The 23,867-nt window shown below is 35.5% G+C and overlaps 5 protein-coding genes across 7 annotated transcripts; 1 reads left to right on the top strand and 4 right to left on the bottom strand.

Annotated features, from left to right (window-relative positions):
* Positions 1–612: 612 nt before the first annotated feature.
* LOC7485612 (CO(2)-response secreted protease) lies at positions 613–4,296 on the top strand. The gene is made up of 9 exons (XM_024600543.2): positions 613–1,023; positions 1,205–1,464; positions 1,555–1,666; positions 1,770–2,289; positions 2,429–2,529; positions 2,686–2,925; positions 3,036–3,150; positions 3,242–3,452; positions 3,610–4,296. The coding sequence occupies exons 1-9, from the start codon at positions 845–847 to the stop codon at positions 4,170–4,172; spliced, it is 2,301 nt and encodes a 766-aa protein (XP_024456311.1). The 5' UTR covers positions 613–844; the 3' UTR covers positions 4,173–4,296.
* Positions 4,297–4,511: 215 nt separating this feature from the next.
* Positions 4,512–6,006, bottom strand: LOC7485611 (SKP1-like protein 1B). Its single transcript, XM_002306914.3, has 2 exons — positions 5,564–6,006; positions 4,512–4,909 (listed from the first exon to the last, which is right to left on the bottom strand). The coding sequence occupies exons 1-2, from the start codon at positions 5,861–5,863 to the stop codon at positions 4,736–4,738; spliced, it is 474 nt and encodes a 157-aa protein (XP_002306950.1). The 5' UTR covers positions 5,864–6,006; the 3' UTR covers positions 4,512–4,735.
* Positions 6,007–6,835: 829 nt separating this feature from the next.
* Positions 6,836–8,970, bottom strand: LOC7485610 (uncharacterized). 2 transcript variants are annotated; one of them, XM_024600725.2, is made up of 3 exons: positions 8,667–8,970; positions 7,962–8,485; positions 6,836–7,612 (listed from the first exon to the last, which is right to left on the bottom strand). In XM_024600725.2, the coding sequence occupies exons 2-3, from the start codon at positions 8,382–8,384 to the stop codon at positions 6,908–6,910; spliced, it is 1,128 nt and encodes a 375-aa protein (XP_024456493.2). In that variant the 5' UTR covers positions 8,385–8,485; positions 8,667–8,970; the 3' UTR covers positions 6,836–6,907. The 2 variants fall into 2 exon arrangements, with proteins under 2 accessions (XP_024456493.2, XP_002306949.3); XM_002306913.4 differs by having other exon boundaries at positions 7,962–8,429; positions 8,667–8,969.
* Positions 8,971–9,999: 1,029 nt separating this feature from the next.
* LOC7485609 (GDSL esterase/lipase EXL3) lies at positions 10,000–12,885 on the bottom strand. The gene is made up of 5 exons (XM_002306912.4): positions 12,503–12,885; positions 11,236–11,366; positions 10,902–11,135; positions 10,541–10,796; positions 10,000–10,382 (listed from the first exon to the last, which is right to left on the bottom strand). The coding sequence occupies exons 1-5, from the start codon at positions 12,783–12,785 to the stop codon at positions 10,189–10,191; spliced, it is 1,098 nt and encodes a 365-aa protein (XP_002306948.2). The 5' UTR covers positions 12,786–12,885; the 3' UTR covers positions 10,000–10,188.
* Positions 12,886–16,250: 3,365 nt separating this feature from the next.
* On the bottom strand, positions 16,251–21,744 carry LOC7485608 (protein FREE1). Of its 2 annotated transcripts, none has more exons than XM_024601599.2 (10): positions 20,635–21,744; positions 19,943–20,029; positions 19,710–19,841; positions 18,323–18,454; positions 18,036–18,101; positions 17,827–17,937; positions 17,197–17,289; positions 17,031–17,061; positions 16,685–16,755; positions 16,251–16,592 (listed from the first exon to the last, which is right to left on the bottom strand). In XM_024601599.2, exons 1-10 carry the CDS (start codon positions 21,604–21,606, stop codon positions 16,515–16,517), a joined length of 1,773 nt encoding a protein of 590 aa, XP_024457367.2. In that variant the 5' UTR covers positions 21,607–21,744; the 3' UTR covers positions 16,251–16,514. The 2 variants fall into 2 exon arrangements, with proteins under 2 accessions (XP_024457367.2, XP_002306947.4); XM_002306911.4 differs by having other exon boundaries at positions 17,031–17,064; positions 20,635–21,742.
* Positions 21,745–23,867: the final 2,123 nt, after the last annotated feature.

The raw sequence follows: 23,867 nt of genomic DNA, 5'->3' as shown, positions 1-23,867 counted from the left end.
CTCATTCACTATTCCTTTTCCACACTATATACATTGTTGCCAAAATTGATACCCGATGAATAATTCTTGTCCTCAATCATGAAAATGATGAAAATCATACTCGGCGTGCACCAAAAATATGATTGGAAGAAGCAATTACTCTCCCTTTATGTCTCAAAAAAAGACAAAAACGTGCTTGATCCCTAGTGGAAAGATATCACATTTGAGAGTAATTATCAACCTCTTCTTCTTCTTTTTGAAGTGCAAAAGAAAAAATTCCAACAACTCCCTTAGCTAAAGCATATCTAGATAAGGGAGTAGGAATGACAATTGAACAAATATAATAAGGATAATACAACAAAAAAGAAGCTATTCTCAATATATCCGACAATGTTTTTTGAACTTATTTTTTTATGGCACATACAAGCATTTCAAATAATTTATTTCTTAATATGCCTTTACCAAAGAGAATTTTCCTTGTAATTTGCTTTCAGGCACACAAACGGGTGTTAAGTACGTGAATGGTTCCCTTGCCAACCTTCTATTCTACATTTATGCTCAAGATGGGGGCGCATTTAGTTGGTGCCGTGAGGGCAATTACTATAAAAATATCTTGTACCACCACCACTTCCATGTACCGTCACCACCCCACCACCACCACCACCTCCACCATTTCCAACTATGGAGTGCCAAAGATGATCAATGGCGCACTTTGGAGGATATGTCATTGGGTCTGCGGCTGCCTACTATCACATACAAGCACCATCATACTAGTATAAGTAGCAGTAGATGGCTGTCTAATAGCTTTCTCACTTGTATCCAAACATCAATAAACTAGAGTAGCCTTGCCCCATCAGTTAAATCTATGAAATATTCTGCCCTATGCTATGTGCTGTTCCTTATCCTCTTTGATGTATTTCTGGTAAAATCAGGAGCAGACGAGGGAGAGAAGGATGGTGTTTATATTGTTTACATGGGAGCTGCGACAGCAAATGGTTCTTCAAAGAATGAACATGCCCAGCTTCTGAGCTCTGTCTTAAAACGGTGAACTTTTTCTGTCCCATACTCATTAAACTCACCTTTAAATGATCTGTGTGATGGCTTAACATTTATAAATCAGAGCAGACGATACAATCTAAGAAAAACATGATAAATTTGCTTTTACTTGCGCAAGTAATTCGATATCAAAGTGATTCGGTAGCCTGAATATCTTTGTGCTTGCTAGGAGAAAGAATGCTCTAGTGCACAGCTACGAACATGGAATTTCAGGGTTTACAGCTCGTTTATCAGCAGCAGAGGCACAATCAATTGCTAAAAACCCAGGGGTCGTATCAGTTTTTCCTGATCCTGTCTACCAACTCCACACAACTCGTTCATGGGATTTCTTGAAATACGGAACCGATGTAAAGATCGACTTGAGCCCAAATTCTGACTCTAACTTATCTTCTCGAGGATATGATGTGATCATTGGAATCCTGGATACAGGTGAAATCTCTTGTACTTTCTATATAAACTCAAAGCATCATTTCTTTTTCCAAAAAATGACGTGTAAGCTTCGAGCTACATGAAATGAAGGTATTTGGCCCGAGTCTAAGAGTTTTAGTGACAAGGATATGGATCCAATACCATCAAGCTGGAAGGGTACCTGTGTCGAAGCTCGAGATTTCAACTCATCCAATTGTAATAGGTAAAACCTGCGCTGTCAACTAGAATTTGGATATCGGACAATTTTTTCTCCCATTAGTTTGCTTATGTTTATTCATGATGTTTATGGTTTTGATCCTCAACAGAAAATTAATTGGAGCAAGATCTTACAATGGCCCTGGCGATGACGATGACGGACTTGTTAATACACCAAGAGATATGAATGGTCATGGCACTCATGTAGCTTCGACTGCAGCAGGAATTATGGTCCCTGGTGCATCTTACCATGGATTAGCTTCCGGGACTGCGAAAGGTGGATCACTTGGGTCAAGGATTGCTGTGTACAGAATATGTACGCCAAACGGATGTGCTGGGTCCAGTATATTAGCTGCATTCAGTGATGCCATTAAAGACGGTGTTGATATACTATCATTGTCACTAGGTTCACCAGCATCACGCATCTCCGATTTTAAGGAAGATCCAATAGCCATTGGAGCGTTCCACGCTGTTGAGAATGGTATCACCGTGGTCTGCTCTGCAGGGAACGATGGGCCATCGGAAAAAACTGTTTCGAATGGTGCGCCCTGGATTCTGACAGTTGCTGCAACAACCATAGATCGGAGATTCGAGTCTAATGTTGTGCTTGATAAAAAAAAGGTGATCAAGGTAAAGATGTTTTTCTTAGAAGCAATCAAGTTACTTTTCTTGATGAAGTTACCTTTAAGTTTTGCTTTTGCTAATAGTAATCTTTCATCCAATAAAATTGTGGTTTTGAAACATAACGAGTGTTCTCATTTCAATTCAGGGTGAAGCCATAAATTTTGCCAATATTGGAAAATCTCCAGTACATCCATTGATTTATGCGAAGTCAGCTAAGAAGGCCGGTGCGGACGCAAGGGATGCCAGGTATGCAATATCTATGTGATAGCCCCTTATTTTGCTTCTAAAGATGACAAATAATCACAAATGTATTAGCTTAAACTCATAAGAGATACAAATAGTTCACAAGGATCCTAGACATTAGCACCAAAGACTTGTGTCATAGAACATGTGTTGGTTCAGAAACTGCTACCCAGATTCTATGGATGGGAAAAAGATCAAAGGAAAAATCGTCATCTGTGACAATGATGAAGATATAAACTCATATTATAAGATGAACGAGGTGCGGAACTTGGAAGGAATTGGTGCTGTCTTGGTCAGCGACAAGACAAATGGAGATGCATCTGATTTCGATGAATTTCCAATGACTGTGATCAGATCAAAGGATGCTGTCGAGATCTTTGCCTACCTAAACTCAACCAAGTAAGACACAATTATCTCGGTACAATCTTTACATGTAGCTGTACGAGTGACAGATTCATGACAACGTTTAAGGATATACTTTAGTTCTGAAATTTTTGATATCTTCCCAGAAATCCAGTTGCAACAATCCTACCCACCACAGTGGTGTCACAATATAAGCCAGCACCTGCTATCGCCTACTTTTCATCCAGAGGGCCTTCCTCCATCTCAAGAAATATCCTCAAGGCAAAGCCTGTACCTCCTAGCTACATATTATTTGATTCGATCCACAGGTATATGTGTTAATGAATTGTTCTCTTGCCTTCCTGCTTTGCAGCCTGATATAGCGGCACCGGGATCAAACATACTGGCAGCTTGGACGGCCTATGATGGAGAAGTAACTGATGAAGGTAGAGAAATCCCAAAATTTAAAATTATGTCAGGAACCTCCATGTCATGTCCGCATGTTTCTGGAATGGCTGCTGTGCTCAAATCCCATTACCCCTCTTGGAGTCCCTCTGCTATCAAGTCTGCCATTATGACAACAGGTGAAGGTCTATAACAAGCAAGAGTAAATTACTTGGTTCATATTTTTCATAATCTCGTATTAATCTATGAAATCCTCGTTTTTGGTTCATATTTTTCATAATCTCGTATTAATCTATGAAATCCTCGTTTTCCTTTTTTTTTCTTTCTGGAATACAGCATCTCAGATAAACAATATGAAGGCCCCAATAACAACAGAGTTAGGTGCTATTGCCACAGCTTATGATTATGGGGCGGGTGAAATGAGCACGAACGGAGCATTGCAACCAGGGCTAGTTTATGAAACCACCGCCATTGACTACTTATACTTCCTGTGCTATCACGGGTACAATATATCCACAATTAAAGTTATTTCCAAAGATGTTCCAGCTGGTTTTGCTTGTCCGAAGGAATCAAAAGTCAATATGATATCCAATATCAACTATCCGTCAATAGCAGTTTTCAACCTCACTGGAAAACACAGTAGGAACATTACCAGAACCCTCACAAACGTTGCTGGAGATGGTACCGCAACTTACTCTCTAACAATTGAAGCACCTATTGGTCTAACAGTCACCGTGACTCCAACTAGCTTGCAGTTCACAAAGAACGGCCAAAGACTGGGTTATCACATAATTTTCACTCCAACTGTCTCTTCATTACAGAAAGACATGTTCGGGTCAATTACATGGAGAACCAAAAAATTTAATGTCCGCACTCCGTTCGTCGCAAGTAGTAGGTGATTCAGGAAACAACTACATCAAAAAGATGCATTTTACAAGTAATAAATACAAGAATGCTTGTGATGCTCGTAGTATATCATCTCAAGCTCAATGCGTATAAATAAGAATGCATGTTGCCAGGCTACCTGAGAATTGTATTTATATTTCTCACTGAGATCTCTCAGCCTAGTCATTGGATAAGACTGCAAGGGACCCGAATATCCCTAATATCACCTTAAGATTGGATTTCTTCCAAACCTAAACAAGAAATTGATCACTTCATAGCATCCCAATCACATAAAACTTGCTTGCAGGTTCCAAACATGTGAGGTGCCAAAGAACTGGTAGTAGAGCATCATATGGTGAAACAACAATAGCATATCACAGATGGCATAATTAGGTCATCTAAAACACAAAGAAATTACAAGGCAAGGACATATACCATATCAACACATTGAAACTGACGTGGAGAGACAAGGGACATGGAAACAAAATGGAAATTGTTTGCAAAGCATTAAAACCTTAACATCCATCCATGTCCAACACAGAAGGCAATTAGAAATACAGGTTGAACTTCTTTCCTTCTACTCAAATGCCCACTGGTTCTCTCTCCGAACCTCCTCCTCTTCCTCTGGTGTAAAGTCATTCTTGATGTTGAATGTCTTGCGGATCTCTTCTGGAGTCTTGCCCTTGATCATATCAGCCACTCTCTGACAAGTGAGGTCCAGCAAGTTCTTGATGTTCAGATAATTGGCAGCCTAAACACCACACAAAATTCAAGTAAATGTTAGACAGAGACATAATTACAGCCAGAAATGCAAGAACATTAAAATGTGTCAACCAACAAATTCAAACAGATCTTCATCTACATAAACTACATCTTATTCTTATAACCCTCAACAGTAAACAAAAATCCTCAGATGCACAAATATGACTTCTTGAGATCTATTACCAAACTTTCCCATCAGGCGCAACCACACGGAATGCTCACAGCCACAGATATTGTTAGTAGGCTCACTTCAGAGCTTCCATTAAACCCAGCGAGCCAACATAATCGACACTATTCCAAAATTCTAAGCCAATTCTTTTTCTTATCTCTCATCTTTCATGCCGCAAACTGCATCAGCAACATTCATAACACCAAACGTCTTATAAAAAAAAATCTGAAGGCATAAACTTCAACATCCCCAATGAAGACAGACTTCCTGATTCACATTATACCCCGTAGACTTCATTACTTCAACAGCCACACAAGCGGTCAAATCAAATCCAAACCCTAACCTAGTAATTAATTAAAGCTATTAAATTAAAACCCTAGAATTCAATTAAAGCAATTAGATCAAAACCCTAGCAATTAATTAAAACCCATAACAGAAAAACCCACACAAGATAAGTAAAGATTAAGAACATGCCAGGATGAGATCGAAGAGAGTGGCCTGGTCAACTTTGACGAATTCAGCATCCCAAGCTTTAAGATCATCAGCAGCAGAAGAAGGACGATCGTCCGATTTAGGGGACTCAACGTGCTTTTTGCAGTACTCGATCACCTTAGCAAGAACCTTGCTTGTAACGTTAGGTAAAGGGATACCGTTATCAGCGCAGTCATCTTCAATCATGTGTTTTATAGTCTGAGATTCAACGGCTACGGCTTCGTCGACCTCAAATGACTCTCCGTCTGAGCTTTTCAGAATAAATTTCCGGCCCGTCGACATTATTTTGCTCTTTGATTGAGAGAAAATAGAAGCTACAGCGACAAGAAATTATTGTTAGCCTTCTCGAGGAAGCAGAAGATTTTTTATACTGTTTGGGATTGTGTAGCCCGATATTTAATCTACGGTGTGAAACGGTGGCGGTGAGATCGTTGTTGTTTATGAGCTTGCCACGTGGAACTTATTTTTCCTTTCTAAGAAAGAAAAACCAGCATAAAGGGCTAAGCCCAGATTACTGCATTGGAAATCATAGGGCCTAGTTATGACAAGGCCAAGTGGTGGCCCATTACAGAACTAGAGCCAACAGTTATCAGGGATCGGATCGATATCTATATTAAAATAATATTGTTTTATATTTTTTTTATTTATTACTGATCTGGCTAAATATTTTTATTGGAAATCATATTTTTTTATTTAATATTTTTTCTAATTTAACTTAAAATTTGGACTAAATCAAGCTCCAAATTGGCCAAGTTTAACAATTATGATTTCAATTTTATTTTTTTAATGAAGTGATTGAACTCTTTTTTTTTTCTGCTTAATAATTAATGATATGCTAACCCTAATGAGTTTTTGTAACATACCTTTTGTTTTGAACTGTTATGATATCATTTAGCAATCAAACCATCTTTGTTGTTGATAGAAAAAAAATCCAATCTAGAACTTAATTGAATTTTGAAAAAAATAAATAAATGCTGTAATACTTGAAGGAAAAATTTAGTAAATTTCAGTTTCTCCATATGCTTTTCTCCGAAACAAAACCATTATAGTTTAATCCCAAAAGCAAAGCCAAGATCATACTTAAGCCCAGCTAAAAATTCATTGTTAAAATGATTTGCAAACATTATCAGAGCACAGCATGGTTGATAGGAATGTGAGCAAATATTTCTCTGCCCTTCTTTAGCATCAAGATCTTGGCAGCTCACACTTGCAAATAAGTAGGAAAAAAATGATGGCATGCTAAGAACTATATAATTGAAGAGAAGATACCACGTCCCCGAAAAAGGGAGCCTTTCATGTTGCTGTGAAAAAGATAGCCCCTGGTCATCAGAAGGACCAGTTGGATCTAAGCATAAGAGCTAATATTTTGGCATTACCATCCCTTGAATATGTAATGCCTGGTTTCAAGCAGAATTTCTTCCCTATATTCAATTTTACATATGATTCGGCTTGCAAACGACCATGGTTGGTAGGATCTACAAAAACCCCGCTGAGGCACAGACCCCATCCAAATTCATCTTCCGCGTCATCAAATGCATTTAAAGCCCATTGTAAATGCTTGGGATTTGAGTTTTTCATCTCAATCCAACCCCCAATTCTAGTACTCTCATCAAGTTCCGACTCCAACTTTAGAGCTATATATCCAGTTCTTGATGTGATGATCTCTTGGCTGCTTGCTCCCACAGGTAGTGCAGAGTCTTGGAACGATATTTCAGGAGATTCGTGATGTTTCAGAAAGCCAACAGGAATGGCAAGGGCTCCGAGATTGCTGTGGTGACTAGATGATTTAGCGACTTGCTGCAGACCCATAAGTGAGAATTTTATTCCTTTTGGAAGTTGACAAATAATTTGGCCAAAAGTGCCGAAGTCATGACCAATTCCATCAAAAAGTGGCTGCCTTCGCAGTCCAGAAATAGACTGAGCCATCATGGCGATAACATTTGATTTCCTCACTGTTAAGCCAATTGCAGCGTCATTGTGCTGATTCAGAAGTGGTGGTCCAACAGATGAAAGATCGGTAACACCATGTCTCTGCCATGAAATGAGAACCTCGATTAATTTACTAAATAAATTTGGAGACAGCTGCAGCAACAGTCCCTATCAAAATACACATCAGGATATAACATAGTTCCATTCCCATCACAATTAAGAATAGAATGAAACACGAATGTCTCGATGGGAGCAGCACCTTGCTTCAATATGGTCAAGCAAACTCATCTGCACCACTAAAAGAATATAATAGCCACGCGACAAAACGGAAAGAAAACCGCTGGAAGGTCTCGGTGCCTAACATAGCTAGCAAGCATTTCCTGTTTTATTGTTCAAGTACACAACAAGCGAAGAAACAAAATTAAAGTTAACATTGGCAACCAAATTATACCTGATTGGAAGAGTTTGCAGTCATATCAAGATCTCTAAATTGAGCTCCTACTGGGATTACAATAGCAGAAAACCAGTCACTAACATTTGCCGTGTACGACACTTTCGCTAGAGTAAGAGCACCTTCCGAGACACCACCAATCTCTACTATGCCTTTTTGACTAGCCACAAACTCTGCCAAAAGAGAATCCTTGTGCCGAACAATTGTTTCAAAACTTAACCTTGAACTAATCCCAGTTTTTATTCCTGCTCTACCAACAGCATCACCATGCTCCTGATCAATATCACCCACCATCAATATCGCTCCCGAAGCATCAACCTCTCCCCTCACAAGTGTACTGTTTTCTTGAAAAGGACTCCCTTTAAATGTTTTATAAAAGGAAAGCACTCTCTCAACCTTATCCTGCCTGTCTCTTAGCTTCATTAGATCTGAAAACGCTTCTCGTTGCAGCCGTTTCAGTATCTCAATCTGTAAATAATAAAATGGCAAGAGATGTAAAGCTCCATCATACAGCTTGCTGTTACCTAAGAAACCAGCAAGTTTCTGTCAAGCTTAAGCAACCCAGATTTCTATCAAGTTACTAATAATGGAATCCAATTAGTTCAGATTGCTCTAGCTAACAATATTGAAAATTCAATTAACTACAGGAGCAAGAAATTAATTAGTGATGAAAATTAACAAGAAAGAGAAGAAATTTGCAAGTACCGGATTGCGGCGAGAAGAATTCTCGCGGCGGCGAAGGAGGCCGTCGACGAAGTCTTGGCCTGATTTTGCGACGCCTTTGATTTTGTCTACTACTGAAGCTACAGGCTCCATTTTCACCAAAACCCTAAAAGGAGCTTGATTTGAAAAGCGGGAGCGGCAAGTGCTGACTCGCTGAATAGGAACGATCGAGTCGAAATTAAAATTACGTTTAGGGAAGGAATAAACCGATGCGTTTAGAGCGTGGAAATGCTATGCTCACTTCTAGTATCAGGGTTTTCTATGCTGTTTCGATTCAATTTGACAGCCGTCCCTTGTTTTTTATTAGGTCAAAAGGCTAGTTATTAGATGGTGTCTGCCAGTCTGGTATATTGGATACTTGTTAAACCCGAGTTAATATTTTTTATTAAAATGAAATTTTATTTTTCTATTTAAAAAAAAAATAGTTTACCAGTGCTGACTTCTTTATATTTAATTGGATAAATTAGGTCATAGATTGACCAAATTTTATTATATATTAAAAATTTTATTTTAAATTAAAATTCAGATCAAATTATATTTTAGATTAATAATTTTTAGAATTAACCTATTAGGCGCCAGTATAATTTTAATAACTATGGTAAAAAAAACTAATTATTTTAATCACGTAGATTCACAAGCATTTTATCTTCATCCTATTTAAATCAAATTTTATCAATATTAACATTAGTTTTCTTGAAGTTTCGATGTGATCTTTTATTTTAAAAACTTATAAGCAGTTAACGGAATACTTATTTTTTTATGATTAGACACCCAAAACCCTAGAGAAAAAAAAAATTACTACAAAAAAATTAAGATAGAGGTGAAATTAGTTTTTGATGGCTACTAAACGGTAAAGAGTCCATCGTCAAGCCATCGTCAAGCCAGAACAACACAATCTCATATATTTGTCTTGTAGCTCCACTTCATGCCTTGTATTTTAAGTGTCAAAAAATCATTTTAATTTAATAATTTAAATTGTCAGTGAGGTCTCAAGATATAATTTATATTATTCTCTAACACACCCTCTCAAGTAAAAGCTATTTGAATTTAAAATTTGTACAGACTCACATTACCTTATATTTAATTTTTATCAAATAAATAAGGATGGTGAGATTCGAACTCGTGACCATTAGGTCATCAAGGCTATGATATCATATTAAAAAATCATCTCAATCCAATAACTTAAATTGTTTGATGAAGTCTCAGGATATAATTTATATTATTTTTTAATATTAAAAACATGGATTTATCATTTTTATTTTTGAAATTTAATTATTAGATGCATGCATGATGAAGGGAAAGTACAGGGCCACACTTATTTCAAACACAAAACACACATTATTTGGACTTCGAAATGGTTTGCCACTTTCTAGACTTTTGCAGAAAAGCTTGTGATGTTTACCATCTAAGCTTTTTTCACACCATCCACACAATACCAAATACCAAACACAGAAATAATATACATGAAGGCGAATGAAACATGACCATAGCAAGTTGAGATGGCTCAGAAGAATTTGGTCAGATATTTTCCAAGGAGAGGATAAACGAGTGCCTTATAAGCTTTTTCAGTTGGATGGTAGCTGTCCCAAAATACATAATCGGAAACATCTGCACATGTCTCAGAAGTATGCTGGTTACATAATACAGCTACCTCTAAATTCCCAGTACCGCAACATCCTTTATCTGCAACTTGAAAACCTGAAAACAACAAAATACAGTGGCACAGGTTATGGAGCACCAACATTTCAAAATCTCTCGTATGGCCCCGTATCCTATATGATAACCGATCCAGCACTTTCTGATAAGTAACAAATACTTCTCAAACTATCCAAAACTCAAGGGAATGGGTCATTTACCATATTTTTGGGGTTTTTGAATGATATCGAGCAGTAGATTGTAGACATCTATGTAGACAAGACTGCTGTTAGGCAGGCTGCTACCAAGAGAATCCAACTTCTTGGACAACTTGGAGTTGAATAACTTTGCTGCTTCGTTGAAGTTTTCTGCACACTCTCTTTCAGCTCCCCCTGCTAAAGTCCTTTGCGATGGTACACATCCAACTGGTGGTGCGCTGAAAACAACAATCCTTCTTGCCCCAAGTTCATATAATTCCTTGCAAGAAAAGCATAGAATGCAAATACAAAAATTGATATTACTATTGAAAAAAAAAACATTTATTCATGTGATAGATATGAAATATTTGAATTAGATGCTTACCTGCGCGAAACTAGAAGCTGAGTTAGCCATTAGATCTGTGTAAGCAGGAACATCATATTGCAATTTCCTTGCACGAAGAGTAAAATAGGTATTGGCAATGTCATCGCTGCCTGCTACTACTAGAAATAGACTATTCCTTATGGTGAAAATTGTGTTTTCCTCTCCAATTATCGCCTTCAGCTTCCCTATGTATTCTTTGAAATGTTCTAATTGATCTGACAACGACAGGACTGACTGTGACCAAATTTGACCAGAATTAGAATTGAGAGGATTCAAAAAGGGAAAAATTCATGTTTGAAAAGAATAGAGTAAAGTAATGGGAGAATGTATGCACCACTAATTTGGGTGTCAAGGGATCAAAGCCAGAGCCACTTGAAGCAAAGGTTACTCCTGTTATGAGATCTTGAGGTAGAACTGCTGGGTCCAAATATGCTGGTAATGTGTCCTTAATTCCCAATTCTTTAGCTGAAAACAAAACCCGAAACAAGAGAGGTTGCTCGTCAAGATTTAGAACAACAGGCCGTAAGCTCATATTTTCCCTCTCTCTGAGGTTAAAGATCTGCATCATATTTTTTTTTAAAAGAACCCTGTTCAAGAGTGGAATAGAACATGAAACCGTAAGCTCCCAGGTAGTGGGAGGAGCTTGGAGCTCTGATCATGTGCCTGTCAAAAAATGAGTTGTCGACTCATAGGCAGTGGCTTAAGTGATCGGATTGTTTTGCTTGAACTAGTTTACAATCTCTTTTTTAGAGCGGCAAAACTTTTGTATTGAATTGGGAAAGAGTAAAAAGTTAGTACACCCAAATGGGTGATTATTCCATTGATAATAAGACGGGGTATATCCTAATTCCTACAATTTGATTTCTCCAAGAAGGAAGCCCTGTTGTACCCATTCTTGGACCCAAAGAAAAATTTATAACGAAATACTGTTCTAACAGCTAATCCAATGGCTCATGATGCCATTAGAACTAGATTTTGGTCTCAGAAAATATCCCATGTTAACTTTATCGATCTGGATGTCAGAAATCATCGTGCTCTTGCTTCTGCCGGTAACCATCTTTTATATCAGGTGTTTATTACTATTAAGGGTAGAATTTTTAAAAATGTTTTTAGTTTAAAAATATATTAAAATATTAACATTTTTACTTGCGATTGAGTTTGAATTTTAAGAATAAATCTATAATTGTTAATTATTTCAAGACCCAATTTGAGTCTAAAATTAAATTTAAATTGCATTAAAGAGTTATTATAATTTAAAATTTAAAATTATTGGATAAGATATCAAAATAATTTATATCATTGTTAACACGTTTCTCATATTAAAAAAAAAAAGGATTTGAAATTTGCATGGATTTGCTCTATTTTTTATTAAGAGAATATAGTTTTAATTAATTAAAAACAATGATCATTCCATTATCAAATCTCTAATTAATATCATATTAAATACCTATCTTAGTTTCAAAATAATTTGATATTACTCTTCACGCTATGAAAATGAAACCGGGGGAGTTTTAGGAGATGTGAACCCTAAAACTAACTAAAGATTAGCTTTGAATGTTACAGCATGTTAATAAAAAATAACAGAGAGGTCGTCGTCCTACCTATAATGTCTGACGGGATTTTTCCATTACAGAACCTTCCTGTAGGAATCCCGCCTTCAAAATCCTTTCCGTAGGGAGGAAAGTTGCTCTTGACAAGTGTTTCAAGGTCGTTGTTGTTGCCTGCATCGACGATGGAATCCCCAAAGACCAGAAGGGCCGGAATAGTTACATTAGGTGGTAGCTTTACCAAGGAACTGACGGTGCAGACAACAGTGAGAAAGAGCACCGACGTAGAATAAAAACAATAGGACATTATTGTTAGCCTCGATGAAAGAAACTCCATTGTCTTTGTTGGTTTTCTTGGCTTTAATTCCTCGATCCCTCCTTATAATTAGGTTAACGAGAGAGGAGAAACTAAGATGTTTCGTATCTCAAATATCTCCTTGCTTGGTGTATTATATAGAGAAGGGAGTAGGTGCTCATCGAGGATTCTTCAAATAATTTTGGAAGAATCCATATGGTGTAAACATGCTTGGTAATATCATAGTTATTAACCATTAGTTGAGTTTTTTTATAAAAAAAACAAATCAATTCAAAATTATTATAATTTAACTTGATTATTGATAAACATCAATGGGAATATACTGCCTATATATACTTAGAGAATCGCAATAAAAATAAAAAAAAACTAAATAATATAATGACATATAAATTTTTACAGATAAAATCAAACCGATGATACAATTCATTTATAAATATCCCATCAAGAAATTTATATATATATATATCAACAATGACATTACAAACAAAATTATCCTAAAATTAAAAAAAGACAAAACTTGAATTGATAGAAACAATATTTTCAAGGTTCAATTTTCTTTCACTTACTCAAAATACATAATTTGGTGTGTGTTTAAACAAAATATAGCGTCATTGACATTGATATCTTCTTCTTCTTCTTTTTTAAGAAATATATTGCATCTAGAACGTAAATTATATTCTTTTGAACTTATAAAAAAATATTTCTCTTCGGCAAAAAAATCTGTAAATTTCATGAGTATTATTAGAAGATTTTGTATTGATTGATGTAGAAGACTTTAATATTATAAATGACTGCTAGCTGCCATAGATTCTTACATTGTGATTGGCTTAATACAGATAAATTTAGTTCGCAGATCTAATTTGTTTTTATGTTTAAAAAATGTTTTTAAAAATTTTTAAATTAATTTTTTTTATTTTTTTGATGTGTTTATATCAAAAAAAAATTAAAAAAAAATATTTTGATATATTTTTTAAATAAAAACACTTTAAAAAACAATTATTAACACAATTTTAAATCTTAAATACTACCAAATCATCAATCACCAAAACTATAGGTACTGTATCAATATTTAAGAAAAAAACTATGAATAATGTCACCCCATATATATTATTGTCGGGGCCAAAAAGAAGAAAAACCCTATTTATTATTGCAATAATGTCACACCAGCATTAAAATCAGGTAATGGGGACAGAGGGTTACTGAGGTGATAACGAAAGGACGCGTCTTTTTAATTTGAGTGCATTATAAATATCTCAATTTTTTTGTGAAAAATATAATACATTTTTGAAATTAAAGAATATCTGATTTTTCATCCTAAGAAATATAATCTTGTTGGGAGTGGCTTTTATGTTAAGGTTTTGTAAAATTAAAAAAAAATACAGCATCAACAATAATAGTAACAATAAAGGATTTTTTTAATAAAAATCACATTAAAAAATTCATGCTCTTTAAAATAATAAGATAATATTTAATTTAATTATTTTAATATATTTGCTATCCATGTGACGATAATTCTAAATTAATTAATTTTCCCCGGATATGAATCAATTCCCAACTACAATTCATTCTCAGAAGAATAAAAATGCAAGCTAGAATTGGTTAGGGCCGACAAATTTGTAGTTGGCAAATGGCAATAGCAATCCAACCCCAATAATTATAATCTTTTTTAATTTGGTATGCTTACAGGTGGAATGTGGCTACGTGAACTAGATCGGGACCTAATTAATGAGAGATCTGCTCCTGTTGAATTGAGCCACGATCTTGATTTTAGACCCTGCTTTTTTTACATTGCTTCTGCGGTTGTTCCAAAATTACATGTACAGTTGCTATGAGCCAGCACAGGGTAGGCCCTATCCTGTCCTTCACTTGTTATTAAGCTCTGCTGCCGAGGCAACGTGTACTGGGGGAAAAAAACATTAATACATTTGTGCACACATCTCTCTCTCTCTCTGTAGTAGATAACCAAATAGAATTGACAATTGATATTTAATACTACTTTTTTTTTTTTTTGGAACATATTAACGTTTATTTATTGTTGGAAATAATTTTTAAAAAATAATTTTTAAAGTAAATTTTTGAAAAGTAAATTAGTTTTTGATATTTGATAAATTCATACAAAATAAGTAAGAAAATATTTTTTTATGTTTGGTTATGTCATGAAAAATGAGTTAGAAAATAACTTACTGGTATTTTTTTTTCAAGTTTATTAAAATAATTAGTAACAAATCTTACAAATTAAAAAGTTGAATAGTAATGAAATTGAAAAAAAAATCTAATTTTATAAATTATCTCAAATAAAATAAATAACAAAATAATGAAGATCAAATCTAATGGATAAAAAAATTGAAAGATGATGAAATTTAAATTATAATAATTACAATTTCATAAATTATTTCAAATAAAATAAGTAACAATCCAAATAATAGAGACCAAATTTGATAGATAAAAATTTTCAATTAAAAAAATAATAAGAGAAAAGCAAATAACAATCATAAAAATGAGGGCCAGTATTAATATAAAAATCAAATTCTAAGAGGTGAAATTGAAAAAAAAATCAAAACAAAATACATAGCAATCAAAAGTTTGATGACCAAATTTATTATAATCAGCAAATAATATGATATTTCAAAACTTCTGGAAAGTGTTTTCCGTTCAAAATAAAAGGAAAACATTATCATTTCCAGTCAAATTTTTCTGACTGAAAAATATTTTCCGTTAGTCAACTTTTCTAATGGCAAACAAACATAAAAAAATTTTAAAAAATAATTTTTAGAAAACCACTTTCCGCCAAATAAACAAGGCATTAAGCTTGGTCTTTGTCCCGTAGATTCGTTAGGATTTAGTTTTTAAAAAATAAAATGAAGGTTGATTTGACATGATTTAATTTAAAAAAAAATTAAAATAATATTGTGGGCTACTCAGGCTAATTCACCCGGCCCTTGAGCAGGGTCATGGCCCGGTTTAATAATGTTGCCTAATAGCGTAGGAGTTGGCTCAATGACCATCATCCTTGTATCCTTGGGCGTTTGGTTAATTCACAGGATTAGTGGATCTGCAGTCACCTTGTTGCAATTAAAATTGCCGGAAACAACAAATGAGGTGCTGAATCATTCAGAAGAACAATGTAACAGCCCAACTTGACAACAAGACAATGAAGCGAGGGCTAGGTCGATTCAATTCAATTTAGAGCAAACTAGCCTATGAGTTATCTTACATCGAAGAATTTGTAATCGCACCGACCTAGAAGGAATCTAAGAAAAAGCAACCATTATATACGTGAAAGCCACTTTTATCCACCAAGTTATTGTGACATGACATTGGGTGGGGCTCCTTGCCATCCTACAACTTTTTCCATCTTCAGGCCATGACTAACCCTCGTATCAATATTGGCCCAATTGGACCACCACGTCCGTAGAGCACCCGAGCCTTAGGGGTGAGATTCACAACTCAGGAACCCAGTTTGCTTAATTTCGATGAACTTCAAAGTCACAAATAATCCATTATTTTATAGCAATCATGAACAGTCAGGTTACAAACTCGTAGAAACTCACACAGGCAAAATATTACCACGACAAACAATCAAGTAAACCGAAGAAATAATATAGCTATGTACAAAGTTTGACAATTCAATTTTACAGCAGAGACCTGAACCAGGGTAAACAAGCACTTCACCCCAGAGGAGGGCCCTAGACAAGCTAGCACCATCCTCGAGAAATAGGCGCCTCAAATAATCAGAAAACGCTGCAGGAATCAGTGAGCACTGACGAGAAATGGGTGTTGACATACTCCACACTCGATGGTTTCAGAACCTGAGCTGGGAACCTGGACCTGAATGAATAGCGCAAACAAGATAAATAAAAACCCAAGTAACGTACAAATTGAAATCCAAAGCCCTATCAAGGTAGAAAAGGATTTCAAACCTGCAAATGGACAGTGCAAGTTGGACAGGCAACTTCTCTCGTCCGCCTCCCAGATACATCGGACTTGGATCCTGGAAATTCATACCATTAATATGAGAACCCTGTGTTATAGCTCATTGATTAAATTTGAAAATGGCATGCTAGGACTTTAGCACAGAACCCCAGATGAATCAAATAGCTGATGAGGGCAACATGTCTAAAAATCGTTGAATATTTTAACCATTGGTTATGGTTAGAACTTTTTCTTCAATCATTAAGTTCAGACAACTACAAGTAAAAGTTTGAATTTGCCTCTCCTATCATTTTACGTAGAAAAAGAAATATAAATTCAAAGTAAGAAGATTACCTGATGACGACTTGCGATTTTTCTCCATCTCCTCCTGTCAGAAGATCAATGTCAATATAAAATCACAATCACAAAAGTGCAAGTCAAATATCAAGTGAACCAGGGAACAAAGAATGAGACCCTGTGGATGAAAATATCAAGACTGCTTAAGTTGGATATTCTTTACCTGAAGCTTCCTGGCAAGATCCTCATGGCTATGAAATGCTGCAGGTTTGCTAGCTGCTTCCTTGGCATTACTTAGCCTCTGAGTCACTTCTGCCTGAAGGATAGCAAGACTTTATGAGCTGTTCTTTCAGAAAGCGAGTGAGACCACAGCGATTTATGCATATCATAATATTCGTGCAGAAAGAGTGTGAACGACTGTGATATGCACATATTATATGTTTCTATAGCTGCCTGACTATACATAATTAAGGAGAATCATATCCACATCTCCCAAACTACAAAAAACCTCCTATACTTTCTATAAGTTAAAAACACAACCCAACAAGCTTTCTTAATTATGAACATATTAGCTCACAAACACGCACACATAATAGGTTGACTAAATGTTTCTGTCCTGTAATACACCACAAAGTTCCTTCACAAAGGGCAGACAGCAGCAGATACTTGTTGAAAAGCAAATGAACTATAATAAACTGCAATGACAAATGACATCCACAAAGGTAATTCATTTTGAGAACTCCCAGCACCTGGGGGGGGGGGGGGGGGGGGGTCTATATATCACTAACAGAAGATAAGAGATGAATGTCTGGGTTTGTGAAATAGTAACAAATAAGTAATGGATAAATCTTACCATGCACCGGTCACAAACTCTAACCGGCTGAGCATTCTCATCAGCAGTAAGAGCAATTCTTCCTTGGGTGCACTTGTCACAGAAAATGTCTCCACAGTTTCTGCAGTGATGCTGGGATTGAGAAAAGGGAGAAGCGTTAAATTTACATGAAATCTGAAAGCATAAATAAATAGCAAATATAGTTAATCAATCATGGGAAACAAATTTACCCGACGAACAAAAGCCCCAAAATCCATCCTGCATGATGTACACTTTGAAACAGCTTCATCAGGGACCTGAGAATGAACAATATTATAAGATCAGTACAAGCACAACCATCCAACCCCTCTTTAGTTTTTCCAGAAAGAAAAAAAAAAATATATATATATATATATATATATATATAGAGAGAGAGAGAGAGCACCCATGCTTGTAAACTTGAAAATGATGGCTACATTGTGTGATTCCATTTAAATCAATAAACAAAATAAAATCTCTACTAGAGCCATAGTTTTACCCAATGTTCTTTCTCCTCACTGCCTGGCTTTATCAAGTTCATCAAATCACCAAACCCTTTCTTCTTCTCTGTAGGCTGCTCAGTTGTCTTTGATGTATCAGAAGGCCTTGTTCCTCCACCCATTTCCTTGAGCTGCATTGAAAGAGCAAAATTATACTTCGTTAATATACATCAACAATCTAAAGCAGCAAACACGCAGAGTAAAGCTGCATTCATTTAAACTTTTGATAAAATGGAAAGAGTTGGTAAGCCACACAAACATCAATGGAAAAAAGTTATCCCTGCACAAAAATACCTCTACAACCCCCCCCCCCCCAAAAAAAAAAAAAAAAAAAACCTCCTCTCTTTCTATCTCTCTCAGAAAAAGCACTGACCCAGACCCCAGAATGCTGCCAATTTCCTCAGATCATCCATTAAATCAATACTGCCACCAGACTGACTATACAAACAAATCTCAAATAACAGAACCCCCAATGCATCACATGACAAAATTGCACCATTGACAAATGTTGCCCTAAATCATCACCCTCCTTCTCAATCTGGTTCCACCTTGTAACCAGAAAAGCAAACTCCATAGCTAAACTCTTAAGCATTCTACAAGTTATCTCCAAAAGGAGGAAACAGGACCCATATCTATATATAAACACGGGAGAAGCCATATTCTGACACCCATGGACAATGATCAAAAACATTTTCACAAGCCAGTTGATGCCCCAGGCACCAGCCAGTGCACATGCTTATGACTGTTGAGCCTACAGGAGCAACACTAAGATAATTTTTCCTCGCAGCCCCAAAATGGATATCCATGGTTACACATAGATCCTTAGCTGGCTGTGTGTGTGCTCTCTATATACACATCACATGAGTAGTATACGGTGTGGGATATTACACCAGTGAATCATTCACATGCTACATGTGGCCACGACAATAGGAAAATGAAATGCAATATACTTTTACTGCACAGCTTTCAAGTCTGTAGCCAGTGTCAACATTTCCATTCAACAATGATAGAAAAATCTGGCAGGAGTTAAGTTTTCAAACACTAACAAGTGTTTGTAATGCTTACAAGTTCTATCTACCAGGTTTAACATTCTCAATTTCATCAAAGCTTAACCTAAATTCATCTCATAAATAAAGGAGCTGGTTTGGATTTTTTATTCTAGGTCTTCTTCCTCTAGATATTATGATTTCTTCATCCATGCCTCTTTTTGGTTTCTGTTTGAAACAAATCTACAACCAGTTCAGCGATTAATGCAAATAGAAGGGCAATAGAAACAATGCAATGCAGAATGAGGCAAGACATAATAAATGCTTAAGCTTCTATAAAAGGAAATGTAACTAAAATATGATTAGAATACAAGAAAAATGTTTCTTATGGTCACAAAACCTGTACAGTTGCAGCAGTCACAGTGTCAAGAAGGGTGTTGGTGGTGTAACTATTTGATTGCAGTCTAATACGTCTTGGCTCAAAATCCACAGAACTCTTGGACCAAAATGCAAAGGTAGATGAATCCATTTTCTACAAAAGAGGGAAAGTGTACAATCAGTATTAGTTATACATTAACAATGATAGTGATGCTCAAGAAGAAAGTGAGGAGTGGATGAAATAAGCTAACTCACGTCACATCTTGTGATGTTCTCAAGAGGATATATTCTCAAAGTCCGGCTGGTGTTTGGATCAAGCATACGAATTCCATCCAAACCAATCTGAATGAATTCAAATACAATCATGAGCCCAAAGCACAGCACATAAATAAACCCAGCACATAACAACAAAGCAGCCAAACACTAATCATCTATAAGCAACAGTGACCTTCAAAAATTCATTGGGACTCAAGTACACATAATAAATCCTAGTTTAAAATGAATATAACTTAGAATCAAACATGCACAAAACTTGGTTAGCTTCAGTAAAGCTAGAATCTCAAGGAAAGTTCCATTTTGATTCCTTAACAGTTATAAAAGACTTTGCAATGACAATGTCGATAACCTAAAAGAAGCATGCAAAATCATTCAATGGAGCAGTAAGAGGAGGAATTCCAAACAACTCCCCACGCTCCTTAACTGGGCTTCTTTAGCAGTTAGCCATGTTTGTCAATTTAAATGTTCAACCTGAAACGATACGCAATGCAACAGTCGAACAGAACATGACAGAATTTTAACATTAACAAGCATGCAAAACGGTCCCTAGATGTTGATCATTTCAACACGAACCCACTCTATCATCAAATTCATGATAGCAATCACTCTACGAATCATTAAAACCATAATAAATAATTGCCACCAATTAACTAACAAACTCATGTAGATACCTCGCAAAGCACATCCATAGTACCCTGTCCTCCACTTTCAGCCAAAATCTTAACTCTAAACTTCTGGACACCACTCTTAACATCCTCCTGCGTCTCCACCTTTGGCACTGCCCTCACAATCTTCCCCGAGCCTGAACCAGAACTGGACCGCACCGAATTATCCTTTCCAGACGGAAAACTAATTGATCTTCCATAATCATCGAACCCAGCCCAGGTCGATGAATTTGGCGCTGTCCCTCGTGCTCCGTAAGGCTCAACCTTACCACCTTCATATGCATAAACACCATCTCCATATCCATCATCACGACCGCCACCAATATCGTACCTGCTCTCCGGTTCCTTTCCATATAGATCAGACCCTGTATCGCTCCTGCTCCGATTATAGCCTTCCAAATACCCGAAATTCTGATCAAATTTTACCGGATTCTCATATGGCGTATCGTATACAGGCGGCACTGACGATCCTATAGGGTTATAAGGAGCACTGTACATCGAGGTGTATGGAGAATTAGTTGCTCCAGTAGGATTCGGTGCTACTGCAGAGTTAGGAGGCGGTGGTTGAGGAGCGTAATTGGGAGACGTTTGATGTTGATCAAACGATGGTAAATAAGATTGCTGAGTTGTTGGAGGTTGGTAGGAGCCATGAGAATCATACGGTGGAAAATATGGCGGTTGTTGTGGTGGAGGTGGCGGTGGGGGATTGAAGGATGATTGTGGATTATTAGGGTTCGGTGTTGTAGGTGTTGTAGGTGTGTATGTAGGGGCTGTAGGTGGAGGGACAGGATCGGGGTTTTGAGAATAAGGAGGGTAATTTTGAGGATAAATGGAGTAATCGGAGGGGGTGTAACCGGAGGAGAAAGGTGGTGCGGATGCGTAAGGGGTTTGGTGATGATCAATAGGAGGGTTAGGGTTAGGGTTAGGGTTTTGGAGGTGTGGATATTGATAGTAAGAACTGTAATCTCCGTGTTGCATCTTTAGATTTGATAGGCTTTTTGTCACCAAGCTGAGAATTGGAGAGCAATTTGGGTTCTCTTCGGCGAGAAGAAGATGAAGATCAAAGTTAATAGAGAGGAGGGGTGGGGGTGCGGGGGCAGGAATAATTTAGTGGAAAGTGTTGGGTGTTTTTTCAGACACGGAAACTATGTGCCTAAGGTTTGATCGGTGGCCACGATGCTTCCAGAAAGAAATTAAAAGTACGGTATAGTGGTGTTTTAAAATATTTTCATTTAAAAATATTTTAAAATATTTTTTTATTTTCAACATTACCAATCTAAAAAAATAATAATAATAAATTGTATTTATTAAAAATATGTGAGTCAAATTTTTTTAATTGGATTTATTGAGTTAATCGAGTTATTTAATTAATAAACTTGATTCAATTAAAAATTCAATTCATGTCAAGATTTATGTTCCAAATTTTTCAAGTTAATATGTCTCATCGAGTTAGATTTACAATTATGACGAGGGTTTCAGTTGCAATTAGCTAGTGTCTGAAAAAATATATTAAAAAAATAAAAAAGTATTTGGTTTAAAAAACAAAGATAAGATATAAGATAAATTATATATATATATAGATTTGAAATGAATTTTTATATTAAAAAGAATAAGATAATATATCTTTTCAATTTTTATTTTTTTATTTTATTTTTCTCAAAATAATAACTCCATGTTATTTCAGAGTCTGCTTTACTTTTATTTGATGAAGTATATATCTGGTATGGTGGTGTGAGATGTTATTTATGTATATTTTTTATTTAAAAATATATTAAAATAATTTTTTTATGTTAAAATTATTTTAAAAAAACAATAATTTAATATTTTTAAAAAACATATACATTTTTAAAAAATATTTAAAAGCAAAAGCCAGGACATCCAAACTGGGTTGAAATGATCAGGGCATCCTTGACAGCCGCGTGCACCCTGTTGGGTTGAGGGCGATACGGGTAACTTGAGATCTTTTGGTCCTGTTTTCAACGGATGGCAATGGAACCGCATTAACCGGAGCCCACGCGCCTTCGAGGACACCTCCTTATCTTTTATCTATTGGAAAGTAATTTTTAAATCTCCACCCTGCTCCCTACTCAAACAAACACTCTTATATATATTGGTTTTTTTAACGTCTAAGAAAAATCAATAATTTAAAATGAAAGAAAAATATAACAAAAAAATGTAAAAAATAAATTATAATTCCAACAATCGTTATGATTCCCAGTAGCCATTCCATTCCACACATGGTGTTAGAATTAAAATATTGTTCTGACTGGAAATTCTTTATTTTTCATTTTATTTATTTTTATTTTTAATATTATACAATTAAGATATAACTAAAAGGGCTCAGTCTTTTACTGTGGACTGCACAGTGCAGTCCACAATAAAACACTGATCCGTTTTTTGTTTTTTTTTTTAAATTGTCTTATTTTTTTAGCTGTTTTTTATGCATTTCAGGAATTTTTTTTGGCTTCTTTCTTTATTTTTTTTCTTCTAACAAAAGTTTTTTTTGTTTAATTTGGTTTATTAATGTTAAATATTTTTTATTTAGTTATTAGACTTTCATGACATGTTTTCCGGATTTAACGGGTTAACCTGATTTGACAAGTTAACCCAGAAATATATATTTTTTGCTTTTTTTCTTTTTCATTAATTTTTTTCATTTAGTTTAGTTTGTTAATGTTAAATTTCTTTCTATTTAGTTATCAGACTTTCATGACACATATCTCGAGTTTCACAGGTTAACCTGGTTTCACGGGTGAACCCAGTTAATTATGGGTTGACCCGTTAATTTTTTTTTTTTTTTTTATTTTCATAGTTTTTTTTATTAATTTAGTTTGTTAATGTTAAATTTTTTTATTTAGTTATCAGACTTTCATGACACGGATCCTAGGTTTAACGGGTTAATATGGTTTGATGAGTTAACCCGGATATTTTTTAATTTTTTTGTTAATGTTCACTTTTTTTTTATTTAGTTACCAGACATTCATGACACGGATCCCGGGTTTAACGGGTTAATATGGTTTGATGAGTTAACCCGGATATTTTTTAATTTTTTTGTTAATGTTCACTTTTTTTTTATTTAGTTACCAGACATTCATGACACGGATCCCGGGTTTAACGGGTTAACCTGGTTTGACGAGTTAACTTGAAATTTTTTTTTTTGCTTGTTTTTTCTTTTTAATTATTTTTTTTTCGTTTAGTTTAGTTTGTTAATGTTAAATTTCTTTCTATTTAGTTTTTTT

The sequence above is a fragment of the Populus trichocarpa genome, chromosome 5 (assembly GCF_000002775.5).
Source record: "Populus trichocarpa isolate Nisqually-1 chromosome 5, P.trichocarpa_v4.1, whole genome shotgun sequence".
In the NCBI taxonomy this organism is placed as follows: Eukaryota; Viridiplantae; Streptophyta; class Magnoliopsida; order Malpighiales; family Salicaceae; genus Populus; species Populus trichocarpa.
This window is presented reverse-complemented; position numbering and strand designations above follow the sequence as displayed.

Bases quoted from the DNA above. Each gene is read 5' to 3' on its own strand.
- LOC7485612 (XM_024600543.2), top strand. From the start codon at position 845: ATGAAATATTCTGCCCTATGCTATGTGCTGTTCCTTATCCTCTTTGAT. The intron at 2,530-2,685 runs GTATGCAATATC...GTGTTGGTTCAG, and splicing joins GCGGACGCAAGGGATGCCAG to AAACTGCTACCCAGATTCTA. The intron at 3,151-3,241 runs GCAAAGCCTGTA...CCTGCTTTGCAG, and splicing joins TCTCAAGAAATATCCTCAAG to CCTGATATAGCGGCACCGGG.
- LOC7485611 (XM_002306914.3), bottom strand. From the start codon at position 5,863: ATGTCGACGGGCCGGAAATTTATTCTGAAAAGCTCAGACGGAGAGTCA. The intron at 4,910-5,563 runs GCATGTTCTTAA...TGTGGTGTTTAG, and splicing joins CTCTCTTCGATCTCATCCTG to GCTGCCAATTATCTGAACAT.
- LOC7485609 (XM_002306912.4), bottom strand. From the start codon at position 12,785: ATGGAGTTTCTTTCATCGAGGCTAACAATAATGTCCTATTGTTTTTAT. The intron at 11,367-12,502 runs GTAGGACGACGA...TTTTGTTTTCAG, and splicing joins AATCCCGTCAGACATTATAG to CTAAAGAATTGGGAATTAAG. The intron at 11,136-11,235 runs GTGCATACATTC...ATTTGGTCACAG, and splicing joins CCTTGACACCCAAATTAGTG to TCAGTCCTGTCGTTGTCAGA.
- LOC7485610 (XM_002306913.4), bottom strand. From the start codon at position 8,777: ATGGAGCCTGTAGCTTCAGTAGTAGACAAAATCAAAGGCGTCGCAAAA. The intron at 8,430-8,666 runs GTACTTGCAAAT...TATTATTTACAG, and splicing joins ATTCTTCTCGCCGCAATCCG to ATTGAGATACTGAAACGGCT. The intron at 7,613-7,961 runs GTATAATTTGGT...ATTTCATGGCAG, and splicing joins CTGCAAACTCTTCCAATCAG to AGACATGGTGTTACCGATCT.
- LOC7485608 (XM_002306911.4), bottom strand. From the start codon at position 21,606: ATGCAACACGGAGATTACAGTTCTTACTATCAATATCCACACCTCCAA. The intron at 19,842-19,942 runs GTGAGTTAGCTT...CCTCTTTTGTAG, and splicing joins AGAACATCACAAGATGTGAC to AAAATGGATTCATCTACCTT. The intron at 16,593-16,684 runs GTTTGAAATCCT...CTATTCATTCAG, and splicing joins CTTGCACTGTCCATTTGCAG to GTCCAGGTTCCCAGCTCAGG.